This window comes from Alosa pseudoharengus, unplaced genomic scaffold (genome assembly GCF_046254945.1).
Source record: "Alosa pseudoharengus isolate Yale_2024_CS ecotype anadromous, Long Island Sound unplaced genomic scaffold, YU_APseudo_1.1 YU_APseudo_1.1_scf_22, whole genome shotgun sequence".
Lineage (NCBI taxonomy): Eukaryota > Metazoa > Chordata > Actinopteri > Clupeiformes > Clupeidae > Alosa > Alosa pseudoharengus.
Window position 1 is genome coordinate 28,544,094 of NW_027468680.1, and position 16,230 is coordinate 28,560,323.

Sequence of the window (16,230 nt, forward strand, 5' to 3'; positions counted from 1 at the left end):
TTAATATATATATGGAAAGACTGTTGACTACAGATAACTCACCGTGGTAGTATGTGCTTGTGTGCAGAATTTAGCTTCGTTGCAGTAGGCCTATTCCATGTTCGTTTGGGTCATAACAGCACAACGCAAAAGTCTACCCCGTTACACTTGGTAATTTTCTAAGGAACTATTTGCTGGTGGAAATGACACAAATTATCACTAAAACACATTAATGTAAAGCAGCTTTCCTGTGTGCATTTGTAGGAGGCCAACACGGGCACACTGATATTGGCGCGCTATCCAGCAAATTAGGGCCTACTACGCTTAAAATAAATGATGCGCTGTGTCTTTAAGAAAGGAAATCAAAATGCTCACTGGGTAATGTATTTCAATGACATTAGTAAATAAACCGGTCTCGTGATCAAGAACAGGACTTTCATTATTCCCATAGACTGTGTTCTATATATACAGTCTATGATTATTCCACTAATTTCTCTGAACCGTCCAATAACCTTTTATGGAAATTCTATCTTCTGCCTCAAAATGATGCGAGGAAAAACTATAGTAGTAACTGGGGCCAACAGTGGCATAGGAAAAGCTACAACTGTTGAAATGCTGAAGCAGCAGGGACGTGTTATCATGGCTTGTCGCGACCAAGTTAGAGCTGAGGAGGCTGTTCGGGAAATCGTGAAGGAGGCCGGTCAGGATAACGGTGAAGTGTTGATTAAACACCTGGATCTTGCTTCTCTTAAATCGGTACAGACGTTCTGTGAAGAGATCATTAAGGTATTTAGCCACTAGGCTACAACTACGTAAAAAGTGTCCATGCAGCAGCGAAGCAACCTCTTAAGCTAACGTTGCATAGAATGACTGCAGAAACTGCTCTGTCATTGGTCATAGACTACACAGACATTCAGGGGCGGCCACCTTAGTTCTGCGACTCAGATATTCTGAAATAAACAGCAATCAGAAACAGTGGGCCTAAGCGTAAGTTGTTAACAAAATATCCCGTAGGCTATTAAGATTTAGGCTACAATGTTGTGCTTGGGTTGGCTAATATTGACGACAAAATCATTCAACATTAAAACATATAATCAACATCTACACAGTTCTGCTCACAAGAATCAATTCTCAGAGTAGAGTTTAAACCTCAAACCGGTAGTCATGCTTTTGTCAAAAAGTGCACATTTAGCTCTCAAATGTGAGTAGGCCTACTGTAGAATCAATGTAGGGGACAGACGAAATGAGGAAATTAACAAAATGACAATAATTTGTTTTTAGCAAATTGGATAGTAGCCTATGTAGCCTATTGTCTGCTATTGTAAAATTATTATGGTGCTATAAACTAATTAATGAACAACAATATTGAATATGAACTATCAAACTATAAATGCATTATACTAATATAGCCTAACATATCTTATACAATTTAGCCTACAATGTTTTGTTTATTAAAATGTTGAATTATTGGTTTTGTGAACTAGGAAGAGCCAAGGATTGACGTGCTGATTAACAATGCTGGAATATACCAGTGTCCTTACACCAAGACAGAAGATGGCTTTGAGATGCAGTTTGGGGTGAATCACCTGGGACACTTTCTTCTCACCCACCTCCTGCTGGAACTGCTGAAGCAGTCTGCCCCAAGCCGTATCGTTGTGGTGTCCTCCAAACTCTACAAATATGGTGAGATAAATTTTGAAGATCTAAACAGCGAGCAGAGCTATGACAAGGCCTTTGCTTATGGGCGCAGCAAGCTAGCCAATCTTCTCTTCACTCATGAGCTTGCACACCGTCTAGCCGATACAGGGGTAACTGTCAATGCCCTCACCCCAGGGATTGTGAGGACAAACCTAGGGAGGCACATCCAAATTCCTCTGTTAGCCAAGCCACTCTTTAACCTGGCCTCAAGGGCCTTTTTCAAGAGTCCTCAGGAAGGAGCGCAAACATCAGTGTACCTGGCCTGCTCCCCTGATGTGGAAGGTGTCCAAGGGAAATGCTTTGCCAACTGTCAGCCACAGGAGCTGTTGCCAAAGGCTACAGATGAGGACATTGCCAAGAAACTCTGGGACATCAGTGAAGTTATGGTCAGAATAACAACATGAAATTCTCATAATGGTCTGCTCTTTATCTTTTATATGTGTGTGTGTGTGTGTGTGTGTGTGTGTGTGTGTGTGTGCGCATCTGCACGTTTGACAATATAGGGAAAGCACATTGTCGTTTTACTCAGTGTCTGATTGGTACACTAATAGCCAGTTGGAGTGGGCCTATAGACAACCAAGAGAAGAATGCCTATGAAAACACCAAAGAGTGCCTCTCACTAACACTGCTGTAACAACACAATCCATTTCAAATATTTAATAACTTCCTATGCAAGTGTTGTTTTGGCTTAGTTATCTTATAGATAATAAATCAAGATTGATCAAAAAACCTGACTGATAATATTTAACGATATCTCAATTAACTCTGACATTGATTTGAATTTGTATCTGAGTGTTTGTGACTGACCTCACATATTGTTGATGAAGGCAGGTTAATTGAATTAATATCCTGTGTATTGTGTTTATGTAATGATGATACTCATTCTTCATTAAACCAGTGAGTCCTAGTTAATATGGCAGAATGAAGAGTAATGAGGAAGACACAATTCATGTGTGTTCTGCTCAGTCAGTCTTGATTTGTTCAGGTCACATACCTTGGATCTGAATATCATATCATAAATAAGCAGAGTTAAAAATGAAGCTGCTTATTACTGGCCTCATTTGCTGACTGATTTTGGTAAAGCTGCTACAAACCAGTATATTTTCAAAGTTCACTTGGGCTCTAATTAACCATGCTGGTACTTGGTACTGTACCATGGTTATGCATTCTTTTGTACATACAGTGCATACAGCTATTAGTGGGGAATGTTTTCCCTTTACATTAACGGTAGATTAAGTGTCCCTGTCGAAATGGTAGCAACCTTCCCCAATGCATTTCTAATGCTTTTACCACCTGCAACTGTCATTAGTGCATTTACTGGATCATTTAGAGAGAGCACTGACTAGCCAGAAAACATTTAAGATCCAAGAAAGGCCGAATTAATCTGATCCAGCCTTGCCACAGAATAAGGGAGGTCTCGGTGCATTCACTGTGGAAGCCAAAGCCTGTTTGTTTTACAAATAAAGAAAATTACTGAAATTAGGAGAGTTAAGGCCTCTAATGATGCGTTCCGCAATGATGCCACATCAGCGGTGGTATTCTCTGCCAAAATGCTACGATTACTTATCGTGTGAGCTTTCAGGAGGGTAGACAACCACCATCAACAAACAGGGCCAGTCTGTTTCCATTTGAAACCGAGAAGCTCCTTTTTCATTCATTGCTTTTTCCTGTCGGCTTTTGTCACGAAGGTTCTTCAGGCTTTACACAGCTTTCATCCAGCTTGAGATTGGTATTCTCCCAAAAATGTACCCCCTCTGTGTGGCGAAGCATATTTACAAGGCAAGTGGCAGCTGTAGAGAGAGAGAGAGAGAGAGAGATTGGCACAGTTATAATGTGTCAACTCAGAAATAATAGCTGCAAACAAATAATAACTAGACAATTGTAATATAATGACTTCATCCAACATGTCTATCACTTTTATGGTCGCATTACTCAGATGTGTGTAACTTTTTATTTACTTTTTTACATTGATAAAAAAAACTTTCAATTTTGCCATTTTTTATATGCCACTAAGATTTTAATTCTGTATCCATTCAGGTTTTTCCCCTCAAAACACCCAATGTCATAATTCTTGTAAGGATCACCGATTTCATTCTCTGAATATTTAGTTTCCCCCTCTGCTAGACAGCATTATTTTTCCTAATTTGTGTGCTTATGCTGGTTGTGGCCTCCAAGTAAAGCAAAGAACTCCCATCAAGTTTATCGTCCAGTGAGTTTGTTTTACAGTACATGAGGAGAAGCATGTGGAAATTGGAGTGTCTGACGGATTGGAGAAAGCCTTACAGGAGATCGAGTTTTATTGACCTAAAGCAACTTGCAAGGTGCTGCCAACATGTCACCACTGTTAATTCATATGTGCTTCAGTGGACTGACTCTCAACAGATAGGTTTGTTTACTTGATTTTCTCTGCAGTCATGCAAGGAGGATCATTTTGACATATTTGATGTGTTGTGTCAGGGTGAAATGCTCAGGTCCAAATGCAAACAATGCCTGAGCCATGCAGAGAGGTGGAAGGTCCAGCAATCGGCACAGATAAATTAATATTAACAGTAAACAGCTCTTTGTTGTGCTGTATAGTGTGTTCATTCAATGGCAAAGATGCATTCTTCTGTATGTTATCAGGTATTCTGATTGAGAACACATTGCATTTTACAACATTTTGGCTAAGATGACTTTTGAGCAGAGGCCCTTTCACATCCTTCCAAGAGGTAGCATGCTATATTTTGACGTACTCTTCAAAACAAAACGGATTTTTCTCAGGGTTTAAAGAAATGTTTGGGTCCGTGGCAAGTATAAGAAAACATCCAGTCATTATTTTGGTCTATATTTTTCAGCGTCATTCAATTTTTATGTGGCATTCGCACATGGAAGTGATTGCTCTGAATGAGAGGCTGAATCATTTTCATGGGAAGTGTGCAGTTGCCAAGGTATGGGATTTGACCGGTCCCACAGTGTAACTGATAAGTCGTGATTTACTGGGCTGGTTTACACTAAAAGCGGCCTCTTACAGTTGCAGCGCTTGCAGTCACTGTTCATTTTGGCCTGAGCACCCAGTGGAATTAACACAGTTCTCACAGTAGTACCATGTTTACAATCCTCAGAGGCTGACAATGTGTACATTTTCCATAGGTTAAGCTCCTTTTTAAACATTGAAGCGGTTAAAGTTAGATATATTTTTGAACCTATTACAATTGATGTGACATGTTAACAACAGATTTTGGTCTTATTATTTGCCAACTGGTATTGTCTGGTGTCTGAAAGCCTTCAATAAATCAATTTAAATCAAATTCCCATCTATTCTGCGTACAGCGTACTTAGACTGAATGGCCGGGTTTGGTGGTGGGTAACATTGTGGTCTGTCGTAATAAAGTGGATTTTACTTATTCCAAACAAATTACATGAACAAGTTATCATTATTATTATTATTGGAAAAACAAGATTGAGAAGAAAATCTATTAAAGAAAATGTTGAAATGCTAGATATTATGTGAGGTATTAGACCTCATTCTTCATCCTTTTAATTACAATAAATATGTCATTAGCACTTCAATTAGTAGTCCAAAGTCTTGAATCTGTATTTTTAGATATTAAGGTCTACCACCATGCATTCTTCTTGTCATTCTGATGAAGAACTAAATACCTAACAAATGACTCCTAAAGTTGTGTTAAATTCCTCTGTTGCATTAGAAAGAATTATAGTTGAATATTATGTGCTAACTATGAAAGACCTAAAAAAAAAGCAAACAACATTTTTACAAGAAACACTCATCACTAGCTCATTAGAAGCCTCCATGCTTCAATTGAATTGCAATAGTTCCCGAAGGGGGGGGGGTGGTTACAGTCATTTACTCAAAGTAAGAGCCTTTCAGACTGGCTTATGGAAATCAGAGTAAACTTATCGTCAAAGCACCTATGGGAGTGTCTGCATTTCCTCTTATGACCAACACAACCACAGAATTCACCTCTGCATATTGGTATACGAGGTTGTGAACAGTTCATTGTACAACAGTAATGCTCAAAATATGTTGTTTCCTCAAACAAGCACATGTGTTCTTATCACGCTGATTGTGAGGTGGCCTTCGTTTTGAATTTATGGTGTCATGGATTTCCTGTGGACTATGCTTGGTCAGTGAGAGTATACTTTGACTTCTCACAGGGACTTCATGCATCACATAGCCTTTCATTACCTTCCACATCCTTCCTGTGTTGCAGTAATCAGTGTGACAGTTGGAGTCACCATGGCCAATGACATGCTACTCAAGGCATTTGGCCTGGCAATGATAAATGCCAAAGTGCGACCACTCTGTGAGCTATTGCAAGCTTGGACACAAAACAGGTCCCACATCAAAACGTGTGATGCTAAACATGATTTCTGTAGATCTGAGAATGGCATTCTCAGCAGACTTTGGTGATGATGAACACAGTGGAGATCTGCTCAGTACAAAACAAATTATGTACAATATAAGTGTAACAGTTACTGATGAACAAAGTTGACCCTGACAATTTGTCACATCAATCATTTATGAGGGTCATCTGTACAAACGTCAGTTCATCATTGTGTAACTTATTTAGGGAACGGCTTCAAGATGATGTATTGCTTTTTGCACATACTGATTTTACTCATACATGTATTGAATACCATCAGGAAATATATTAGTTATATATAAGTTACATCCACGCCAGTGAAAAAATGTATCATTAAAATGGTAAAATGATTGGGAAACAAATTCACCATGATATTGAGTGCATGTGCAAGCATCCTACGATCTTATAATAAGTTATAAGTAAATAAGTTGTAAGTCTTATAGTTTTAAGAAACACCACTGTTTGTGTCCTGTTAATTGATTTCAATCCAAAGTAATGACATGTCAAAAAAGTCTGTGAATAATGTGGGCGACAAGGGTTGGGAGTTTTTCTTATTCACTCTTACTCAAAGCCTACTGTTGCCAAAATTAAATAGTGACTTACTCTGAACCAGGGGATCTCCATCATTCTCTGAAATCACCCAATCATCCCTTGGACAGGGCATTCCTGCCTGTTGTTTAGCACTGGCTCCTCGCCTATGTGCTCCTGCCCATAGCCAGGTTCTGAGCATGTTTCATTTAACCTGTGAATCACTTCATGGGAACACAGGATGGTGGTTAGTACAATGTCTACAACTAAAATTGATTTCAAACTTGAGTAAACACAGTTATGGGAGAGAGGGAAATAATTTTGGATATACTGGAGGTAGAGATTGTTTCTGTATCTACGCCAGTAGTTGTAATGTTTTCTTCGGAGAACGAGTCAGGATGGCATATGAGAAACGTTCGCAATAATAACATTCATAAAACCAGGTTTAAAGAACACTGTAGTTTTAAAAAATGATGGCACAATCCTCCCCACACTCTCATACACTTTGTCTAGGTGATGTGTCTTGGAGGAGATCAAAAGCTGAGCTGTCGGGTTGGTTGCTGGGATGTTGAAGGCGCAACCTGCAGCTTCTCCTCCCTGTTCTCCATGATTAATGCGACCATTATTTATCTCTGCCTTTCAGCATCTTTCTTAATACGGCCTGGCCGAGGGCCAAGCCTACCACGAGCAGAAGGAAAACAGCGGCCTTATTTTCCTTGGCTGCTCGCTCCGCGCACATCCCCGAAACCCGTCGGAGCGGCAGAGATCTCCCTTGAACTTTTCAACTTTTCTCTGTGTTCACGACAAATTATCCTCCGTCGTCATTTCTCATTGTGTTATTGCACTGCTGCAGTGGGCAGCCATTAATTTACAAAAAAAGGCGGTTGAGAGCAGAGTCCGCGTCGAGTGATAAGGCCGTAAAACTCAGATCAGGAGGGATATAATAACACATCCTCTGGGCCTCTCCGCAAGCCAGCGAGCTGACTTCGGCTGGTTCGTAACTGCATGTTTGTGGCTGTCAATGTGCGGCCGAGCTAAGCCTAGCCTAGGCTCTCTTCACGTTGCCGTTTTTGAGGATCAGATTGCCTCTGAGTGTGCCACCGTGCTAGCACAGTTTACACAGGGAGAGAAAGTGCCGTCCTCAAAGGGGAGAGTGTTATTTACTTTCAGCTGTGGTTGAAGCTGCACCCCCTTATTATTGTTGTTAGGGTGGGTGAGCAGTTTCAGGGGGGGAGGTGAAGGACTACTGGGACTGAGATGGGTCTTGTGCATATGCAACTGGAGGATGTTAACAGATCACAGCCTCAAATGTTCAACAGTGGCTCCAACAAATGGCAATGCAAGGCTAAGACATATTTGTGTTTATGCTATATTCCACCAGCACAAACCACTGTTTGTTTACACTCCCACAGACCTCAGTCTGCTGCTTGACATCCCACATCACTGCAGTCTCGACATACTGGTGACACAGTGGCATGCACAGATGACCTCTCTGATGTTGCCCAATTGGACTACTGCGGGGGTGGTTATTAGTGGTGAGATTGTCCATAAGGGCAATTTTCTGTTGCCGTGCAGTGGTTTGCCACATCTTTCTCTGTAAGCTAGCTCTTGTGTCTTGGCCGCAGAGCAGCCCAGCGCGGCTCCACATGGGTGGCACGGTACTGGGCACAGCTGGGAGATCACTGGGGCTTGAGTGACATGCTGTATAGTCTGTGGAGAGTTACTGCCGGATACTGTTTGATTCTGTTTACCGGCGGTACAGGCTCTGTTGTGCCGTGTGGTCTTTGTTGCAGCTGGTCGGGTGGTGGTCTAGCCTGCTCCTCTTATGGCTGAAAGAGAGAGAGAGAGAGAAGGAGAGAGGGAGAGGGAGCTGGGGTGAGTTGAAGCAGCAGCAGCAGCAGCAGCAGCCATGGTGGTGGAAGCAAAGCCTGAGATACAGAGCAGAGAGCTCCCATAAATCATCTGGAAGAGTTTACTGTGAAGTAGCCGGAGAGTTCAGAGCCGTGCTGGAGGGGCCTGAGAGCACCAGAGGTACCACTTGGCCGGAGGAGGATTTGTTTGGGCTTAACCAAAACACAGAGACAGCGGAAGAGAGAGCCAAGGCTCGCACTGGCCTGTCCACTCAGGGTTCCGTCAGGACGTAGACCTCTGCCTTTCTATTGCTCTCTCTCTCGCTTTCATCTGTCCATATCAGTATTTGTCTTTCTCTCTCTCATTCCTGCCCATGTACATTATATCCCCATCTCTATATTGTATTCTTCTCCACCTCTAGTCATGTGTCATAATTAATCTTAGAATATTATGTAGGAGGATATCTGAAGTAAGAGCACTTATGTCAGGACTCTCACTAACACCCCCCCCCCCCATCCTGCTTCAGAAGTCTCTCAGTTTGTCTGGTCTCTCTCTCTCCCGACATAAAGAATCTCACCAAGTCATATCATAACATTCCAACGTCTTCCTCCTTTCTCATTCATATGAAGACCCTCACATCATCCTTGGTCAATTATTTAAAAATAGAGTGCATATTTGAAAAGAACTACCTGTTTTATGGAGTATTTTACAGGAATTCATATCTCCGTTCATACCTCTGTCCCATAAAATAGGCGGTAAAAAACCTACTCTTAATATACATTCACAGGAATAAAATACATCATACTACAAAGGGAGAACATGAAGACATGAGCACATTGTTGTATTATGTCATCTAATTCTGTGAGAAACTATTCTCAGCTCTCATTATTTCAACAATTAGAAAGCTGCTGATATTTCTATGGACTTACACATCATCACTGCAATTTGAGACAAAATATCGATAAAGTAGCAAAGTAAACATTCTTGTTAAATCTGTGGAAAAGTAGTGATTAGATGGAGATTATGTAGTTGATGTTCATCTATTGACTACTTCACCACAAGCATTGTCTCTATGATTAGCCTCAGTAGCCTCTGAAAGATGAAAGGCTCTGGATGGGGTCTTTGATCTTACCAATCAGTCCAAACTCAACCGAGAAGAAAGTTGTTGAAAGTTGAAGGTCACTGTGTGTGCATATAATGTGTGTGTATGTTGGGGGAGGTGAAGGGTTGTCAATGGCTGGACCCCATTTTCTCAGCGGACTCTATGTAAACAGATCCTGTCATGCTGCGCTCCACCTGGGGACCGGCAGACAGCTGAGCAGCACAGCTCGCCTCTGCTCCGTCACAGACATTATTTATTGTTAATATCAGCAAGATGCGTCCTGTCATCACCGCCCCGTGTTCACCAAACGAGAGAAGAAGAAAAAAACGCACAGTCTGCACACTGTCACATTCTCCCAAAGCTGCTGCCAGAAAAAAGCCAGAGCACAATGCATCATGGGTGCCTGGTGAAAAAAAAGACAGAGCTCCGTTTTTTTCTCCTAAAAATGTTTTAGAGCGCCACAGAAAGTGACAAATGTCTGGTGTGTTTTATGTCTTACTCCACTGGTTCATCTGCACTCCTTTCAGAAGAGTTCACTTCAGCATGAGGGGTCACAGTGGTAAAAGAGGATCTGTTGAGAAAATAAAACCCTCTGCGCTAGACATGGGACTCTTCCATAAGATTTATGGCTTTAGGTGCACAAGTGTCAAACCCATGGGGTTATTTTTGGTCTCCAGATAAATGCCCGCTGATGAAACAGAGCGATTGGTGAGTTTGAAAAACCTCCTGTGGCCCAGTTCAACCCCAGGTGCTTAGGAAAGAAACCACAGCAACAAATTGCATTGTTAATTGCCGTATGCTCATTAATTTCAATCAGCTGTAATGCTCAATGTCTTTTTTCCCACACTGTGTATTCTATTTGTCATGCAAGAGAGGCATTTACTTTTTTTGTGTGTAGCACACACTACTTTGTCATGGACTCACTCTTCTGTCCCCAGTAAACATAACAGCACACTGTCAAATTATGAATAAACCAGGAAAAGCACACAATAAAAGATTTTTAAGATCCACTAAGAAACGATTTCATCCTTTGTAGGTTAAGTGTGTAACCTCAGTGTGCATGAATAAAGAGATTTTCTGCTGTGTGATCCATCCAGAGAGAAACAGACTATTTCATCATACCTTTGGCACTGGGCACTATCTAGCTGACAAATGGCTATGCTAAATTAGAGCAGTAAGGCTAATCTGCAGAGATATCTCTCCAAAAATGAGCCCTCATCTTGTGTAGCCATTTTTTTCTGGGGGCCCCAGCAGCAATCAGCCTGTGGGCTTCACTAACTGATCTACTGGATAAGCCAGTGGTCTGTGAGCCACAACTCAGAGGGGTTATAAATATTTTAGATCATTGGTTTGCTAATGCTGTGAGATTTATGTACGTCGACTTGATTTTCTAACAAATGCGCTATTAATTTATACAGCTGGGTCTAATTTAGGCCACTCGGGTGTAGACGGAGGTTTCATCCCACCTGCAACTTGGCCCTTTGACATCCATCAAACAGCCAGCAACATCTGATGGCGTAACCTCTGTGTGACCATTGCCCTGCGTCACAGGTGATAAAGTTATTACGGACACTGAAGTGAAATCTGTGGCAACAGCTCCCGAGAGCCATAACACAAGGGGAAATCTGAGTCTCTGGCTCCCCCTACTGTCTAGAAAATGCCCCTTCAAAATTTGGCACGAGCAAGACAGGGTTTGTTGTTCTATATTTAGGCCTACCCCATGGAAAGTAGCCTACACACTCTAGCAGGGAGAGACTCACTTGAGCGTGAGCCCCCTGGACATCAGGGCAATAATCATAATTTTTCATCTCGGTCACTTTTGTGTTTTGACTTTGCGTGAAATATTTTCAAAAACAGTAGGTGTCCTCACCTTGCTGGTCTTAAACAGAGGCACGTCTGTGCACTGGCCACAAGCAGGGGTCGAGAGTGACGCAGACGCATCACTCTGCTCCCCTTAAAGCCCTCAGCTCCCCGTGTTCACCAAGGGCGCACAGTAGTCGGCCCGTCCTGAGGACACACTGCTCCCCCGGCTCGCCCCCATGCTCCTGCCCTTTCGCAAAATCCTCTTTGTTTGTCTGGAATAGTTTGTTGGGTAATCCCCGAGAAGAATGATGTCTGCCTCCGCGTCCCCACTGCCGCGCCATTAAGAGCACTTACACGTCCCATAAAAGATCGCTGCAGCCACTGGCCCTCCTCAGAGACATGATCCATCACAGCCATAATGGGCTCTGAGGTTTTCTAGGAAGAAACAGGGGGTTGGGGGGTTGGAGGGAGAGGGAAAAAAAAGTTTGGGGGGTTTACAGGAAGTGCATATAGTATACACACACTGTCAGGGGCTTCTGTAAACGGCCGAGGCGCTGTGGAGAGGAGGGGGATGGTGTGTGGGGAGGGGGCGTGAGGCGTACTGGTGTTTACTTTTCAGCAACACTACTTTCAAGTTGTGTCGGCAGCTCTGATAGCCAGCATTCCTCCTCTGTGGAGGACAGAGTGGGGAGGGGAGGGCAGCATATGTCCAGGGCCTGGGCCACTGGCTTAAACTTGACTTTTAAAGACACAAATTTAACTTGTGTAAGATTTTAAATGTGATATTCGCCAATTCCCCTATTCATATCTAACTGCTTGAAGTGAGCTGTTTTGATATTGTAATTGTATTTTTCATGTTGCTGTGGTGCTTCAAGGGTGCTACATGCCAGGAGGCGTTTTGTCAGCTTCTTGTCTTCTCCAAAATGTATGTAAGCTTTCCCGAATATGAAGATAGCCACATTCTCCAGGACAAGGAGCTCTGAAGCATGAAAGCAATTTGTGGTCTGTGGCCACATCATTTAAAGTTCCATCTGTAAGTTAGTTTTGAATTCTGTACATCTACTTTAACTGAGCCAGTGATTTAGTTTTTGTTTGTTTTGGTTTGTTTTGATTTGGTTCAGTTGCAAGGATGATGACAACTGACAGAAAAAAAGCCAACAGACAGTCATGCTGGATACACAGTTGTTAGCTCTCTGGTACAGTATAGAGCAGCTTTTTAAAGCAGGCTTCCCAAAACATCTCACAAGCTGATGGAAAATCTACAAACATCTTAATCCATTCATACATAATTCCCTAATTTAAGTTACAAACTGTGCACTTATAGGCAGACATGACTTTTCTTCCTTTTCCTTTTTTTTATATCATGCCTATAAAAAAGACCATCATGGCAGCCTAACTTTAAAAGCCATTTAACACTATAGCCCTAATTGAGCACTCTCTTTATTTAAAGGAAAAAAAAAGTCAGACGGCAAAGCTCTCTGGGCCTTTGAAATAATCCAGGTTCTCAAGTCTGATCTACAAGCTTATGCTTTCTGCTCGGATGTTATGCTTTGATCACTCTTTCCTCGAAACTGCCTCTTGCTCCTTTTTCTTGTACATAGCTTTTCCTCCAAAGATTTGAAATCCCTGAAGGCTTCTTGAGGAAAACAGTTCTGTTGAGTCCAACCCACCCCACTGTTCCCTCCACCTCTGACCTGCAAATAAAACAATGTATTAGGTTGAAGAAAATGGAAATCAAATCACATGGTGAAGGACGTGAAGCCTCAGAGTTTCCATTACGCCACAGGCCTGGAACGCGCCAGAGAATTTTGATTGTTTGTTTGTTGCGTGAAAAAAGGTTACCTTGGCACTGAAACGAATCTCAACCAATAAAGTAAAATGGAGTGAAATTATGATTAGCTATCTGGAGATTTGTTTAGCACATGTCTGTGAAAGCATCATGCCAGCAGCAGGTTTGACTCAAAGAAGCCAAAAAGGCAAGGCAATACTAAACCACTTGGAACAAACCCTATACACCTGTGCAGCTTATAGGGCATGGAAGCAATGTGCAACCCATAGAAGCAAACTTTGTAGAGTATTTTACTTTAATAGTTTCCACATATTCACATCAATATAACAAATGTCAGTGAAATCCAGCTTTTACCCCCAGGAATTAGAACAGCATGTTTGTTTTACAGTTACTGTTTCTGCATAGAAAATGTGCATTGTTCAGTAGAGCAATCACCTTTATCCTAACAGGTTGGAATTCAAGGTTGATGTATTACCTATACCGTACGTGCAGTTTTGTGCAGATTCAGAAATGCTATGCTGTGTATATTTTGGCAAGAGGAATGAGTGACACAAGATGAGATACAAAACTTTCTTATGGACATTTATCTGTGAATGTCTTTACAAAAAGTAATTTCCCTCATTCGCACTGCTATAACTATGATATGCCATTGCACGTGAGGACACAGAATCCTTTTGTCAGCAACACTGGACAGATTTCTTTTTAGCTTGAAGGTACTGAAATAAGTGGTCATGAGTGTGCATTTATCACCTATCTCCCTGAGAGCTGTGTCTGTGTTGGTTAGCCTGCACACACTCGCACCACCTCACACTGTCAGCCACACATCTGCTCTGGCCTCTGGATTTAAATAACCAATAAGGCAATAGGGAGATCCAGAGCCGGAACCACCCCCACTTAATTCACCACTCTCTTCTCACATAATATATAACTTATATAAGATATGGCACCTAATTATTTAAAGAACCTATAGAAGTTTAATTCATTAGATAGGACAGGTCATTGACATAACATGCCCTCTCTCAAAACCCATTTGAAAATGGCCTGTGTGATTGTAGCACCTCACCCTCTGGAAGGCCGGGGTAGCTGGAAGCGAGGCAGCAGCTCGAGGTTGTAAGTCATCCTGGACGGGCTGCGGGCCCCGTTCCCCGCTCTTTTCCCAGCTTTGTCAAGTCCCTTCAGAGCACATTAAACAGTGCAGGAAATGCGAGCCATCTGTAACCGGACCAGTGAACATGCTGTTAATTTGTTTCTCCAGAGGGCCATGTCAAAGAGCCTAAGGCCCCAAAACTACACACAGATACACACACACATAGACACATGGGCATTCATACACCTATCCTCACACAAATACATAAAGAACACACACACACACACACACACATATATATATATACACACACATACTCCTCATTTTGTGATTCATAGCATTTTTTTCTGTGTAATGTCACATCCCTATGCCCTTGTGGGTAAAAAGAGAACTAACTGTTCTTTTTATAATCGTGCTGTTGAGCGCTCTTGCGCTCGGTGGGGCTGAAGTCAGTGTTGGCTGTGGCCTGCCCATGGTGCCTGATGACTGAAGCTGACATTAGTCAGTGGCAGTAGTGCAGTCCTCCATGCCCCCCCCCCCCACACACACACACACACACACATACACACACTCTTCCACCTCCACACCCCCGCCCTAAACGAAACCACGTCCCGGGGAGAGCGGTCCTGACCGCAAGAGTCAAAGAGGCCTCCGCCCTGCGAGATGACAAACTCATTACCTAATCCTCCTCTCTCCCTGATGACCCCGTTGGTGTTTTTCACCATCGCTGCCGTCGCTGCCGTCGCTGCTGCTGTGCCACGTCTGGTAACCGAGAGTGATGCCACAGCGGCGGTGAGGTCAACGCTTACTGCACTTCATGGCACATTGAGCGGATTCTGTGCTCTTCGGAAAAGCTCGTAATTGCATTTGTGTCATTTCATGAGGGGTTTAACCACACTGAACCGCATTGGCTGGGCTGACACCCTCACCAGTCAGATTCACTTTGCCAAAGGATGACCCCAAAGCCAGGATGATGGAAGGGAAAGGCTCCATGGAGGCTTACATTACTCATCACTTCTGTATGTCCACAACTGTGCGTTGTACTGAGTAGACACTGAATGCTCAACCATTTTTTGTCTTTTCTGCACCAAAAGCACACAAAAATCAAACAACCTCCTGGCATATTAGGAGGGCTATTTAAATTTATATCACATATGCCCTAAGCAATGCTTGAACTGGAGCGAAGTTATGTTGTGTTTATGCCAGATGCAGTTTGTGCCATGAAACCTTAAAATCACTCTATTTATGCCAAAGCACTGTTGCTTTTCAATGCTGTGACATTTGTGGTCATAAGTTACTGTAAATGATTGTAAATGGGAGAAACAGAGCTCCCACACAACTTCAAACATGACAGTTCTCAGGAAATGAAATCTGTCAACATCTCTGCACAAATGGTTTTCTTCTCAACTCCTCACTCGTTTGGTCAAACACTTAATATAGAATTCCTTGAGGCCTCCTTTCTCCCCAGATATCTTGCTGCACATAAACACGCCAAAAGACAACAGATGCTAACCCTACAGTACAGTCATAACAATGACATCCCCGATTCAATGGCATGGAACAGTTGAATTAGCAACAGGGAGACGCGGCTCCTAGTGATTCCTCAGGTCCTCTGAAACCATAGCAAAACAGTGGGCGGGAAATCATCTGGATGAAAAGCAGTGCAACAGGACGGCCAAAACGCACTTCCATTTTCCCCGTTTATGACAATCGGTGACATCTTTACGGCTGTTTTTTCAGTTCCTGCAGACCCAGCCGTTGTCAGACTACCACCATTAGCCAGACTACCTCTGTGAGGCGTTTTATTGTCTCAAGGAGGTTAAAGACCTAAAGGAAAAAAAACAACTCACACCATTTGACTGTCTAGCAGGGTCCTACTTAACCATCTGATTACTATGGGTTTCATATTCAAGGCATTTACAGACATGACCAGATGAATGTATAAACATAATCGATATACAAATTGATATCATGTGGAGGGTATAAGACAAGCAGCACATGGGACTAGTCCAGATTTGATCCAACTCTG

At 42.5% G+C, this 16,230-nt stretch overlaps 1 protein-coding gene across 1 annotated transcript; it reads left to right on the plus strand.

Annotated features, from left to right (window-relative positions):
• Positions 1 to 299: 299 nt before the first annotated feature.
• Positions 300 to 5,010, plus strand: rdh14a (retinol dehydrogenase 14a). The gene is made up of 2 exons (XM_076299591.1): positions 300 to 765; positions 1,464 to 5,010. The coding sequence occupies exons 1-2, from the start codon at positions 454 to 456 to the stop codon at positions 2,079 to 2,081; spliced, it is 930 nt and encodes a 309-aa protein (XP_076155706.1). The 5' UTR covers positions 300 to 453; the 3' UTR covers positions 2,082 to 5,010.
• The last annotated feature ends 11,220 nt before the right edge of the window (positions 5,011 to 16,230 follow it).

Coding starts and splice junctions, on each gene's coding strand:
- rdh14a (XM_076299591.1), top strand. CDS start 454: ATGATTATTCCACTAATTTCTCTGAACCGTCCAATAACCTTTTATGGA. Junction 766..1,463: donor TCTGTGAAGAGATCATTAAG/GTATTTAGCCAC, acceptor TTTGTGAACTAG/GAAGAGCCAAGGATTGACGT.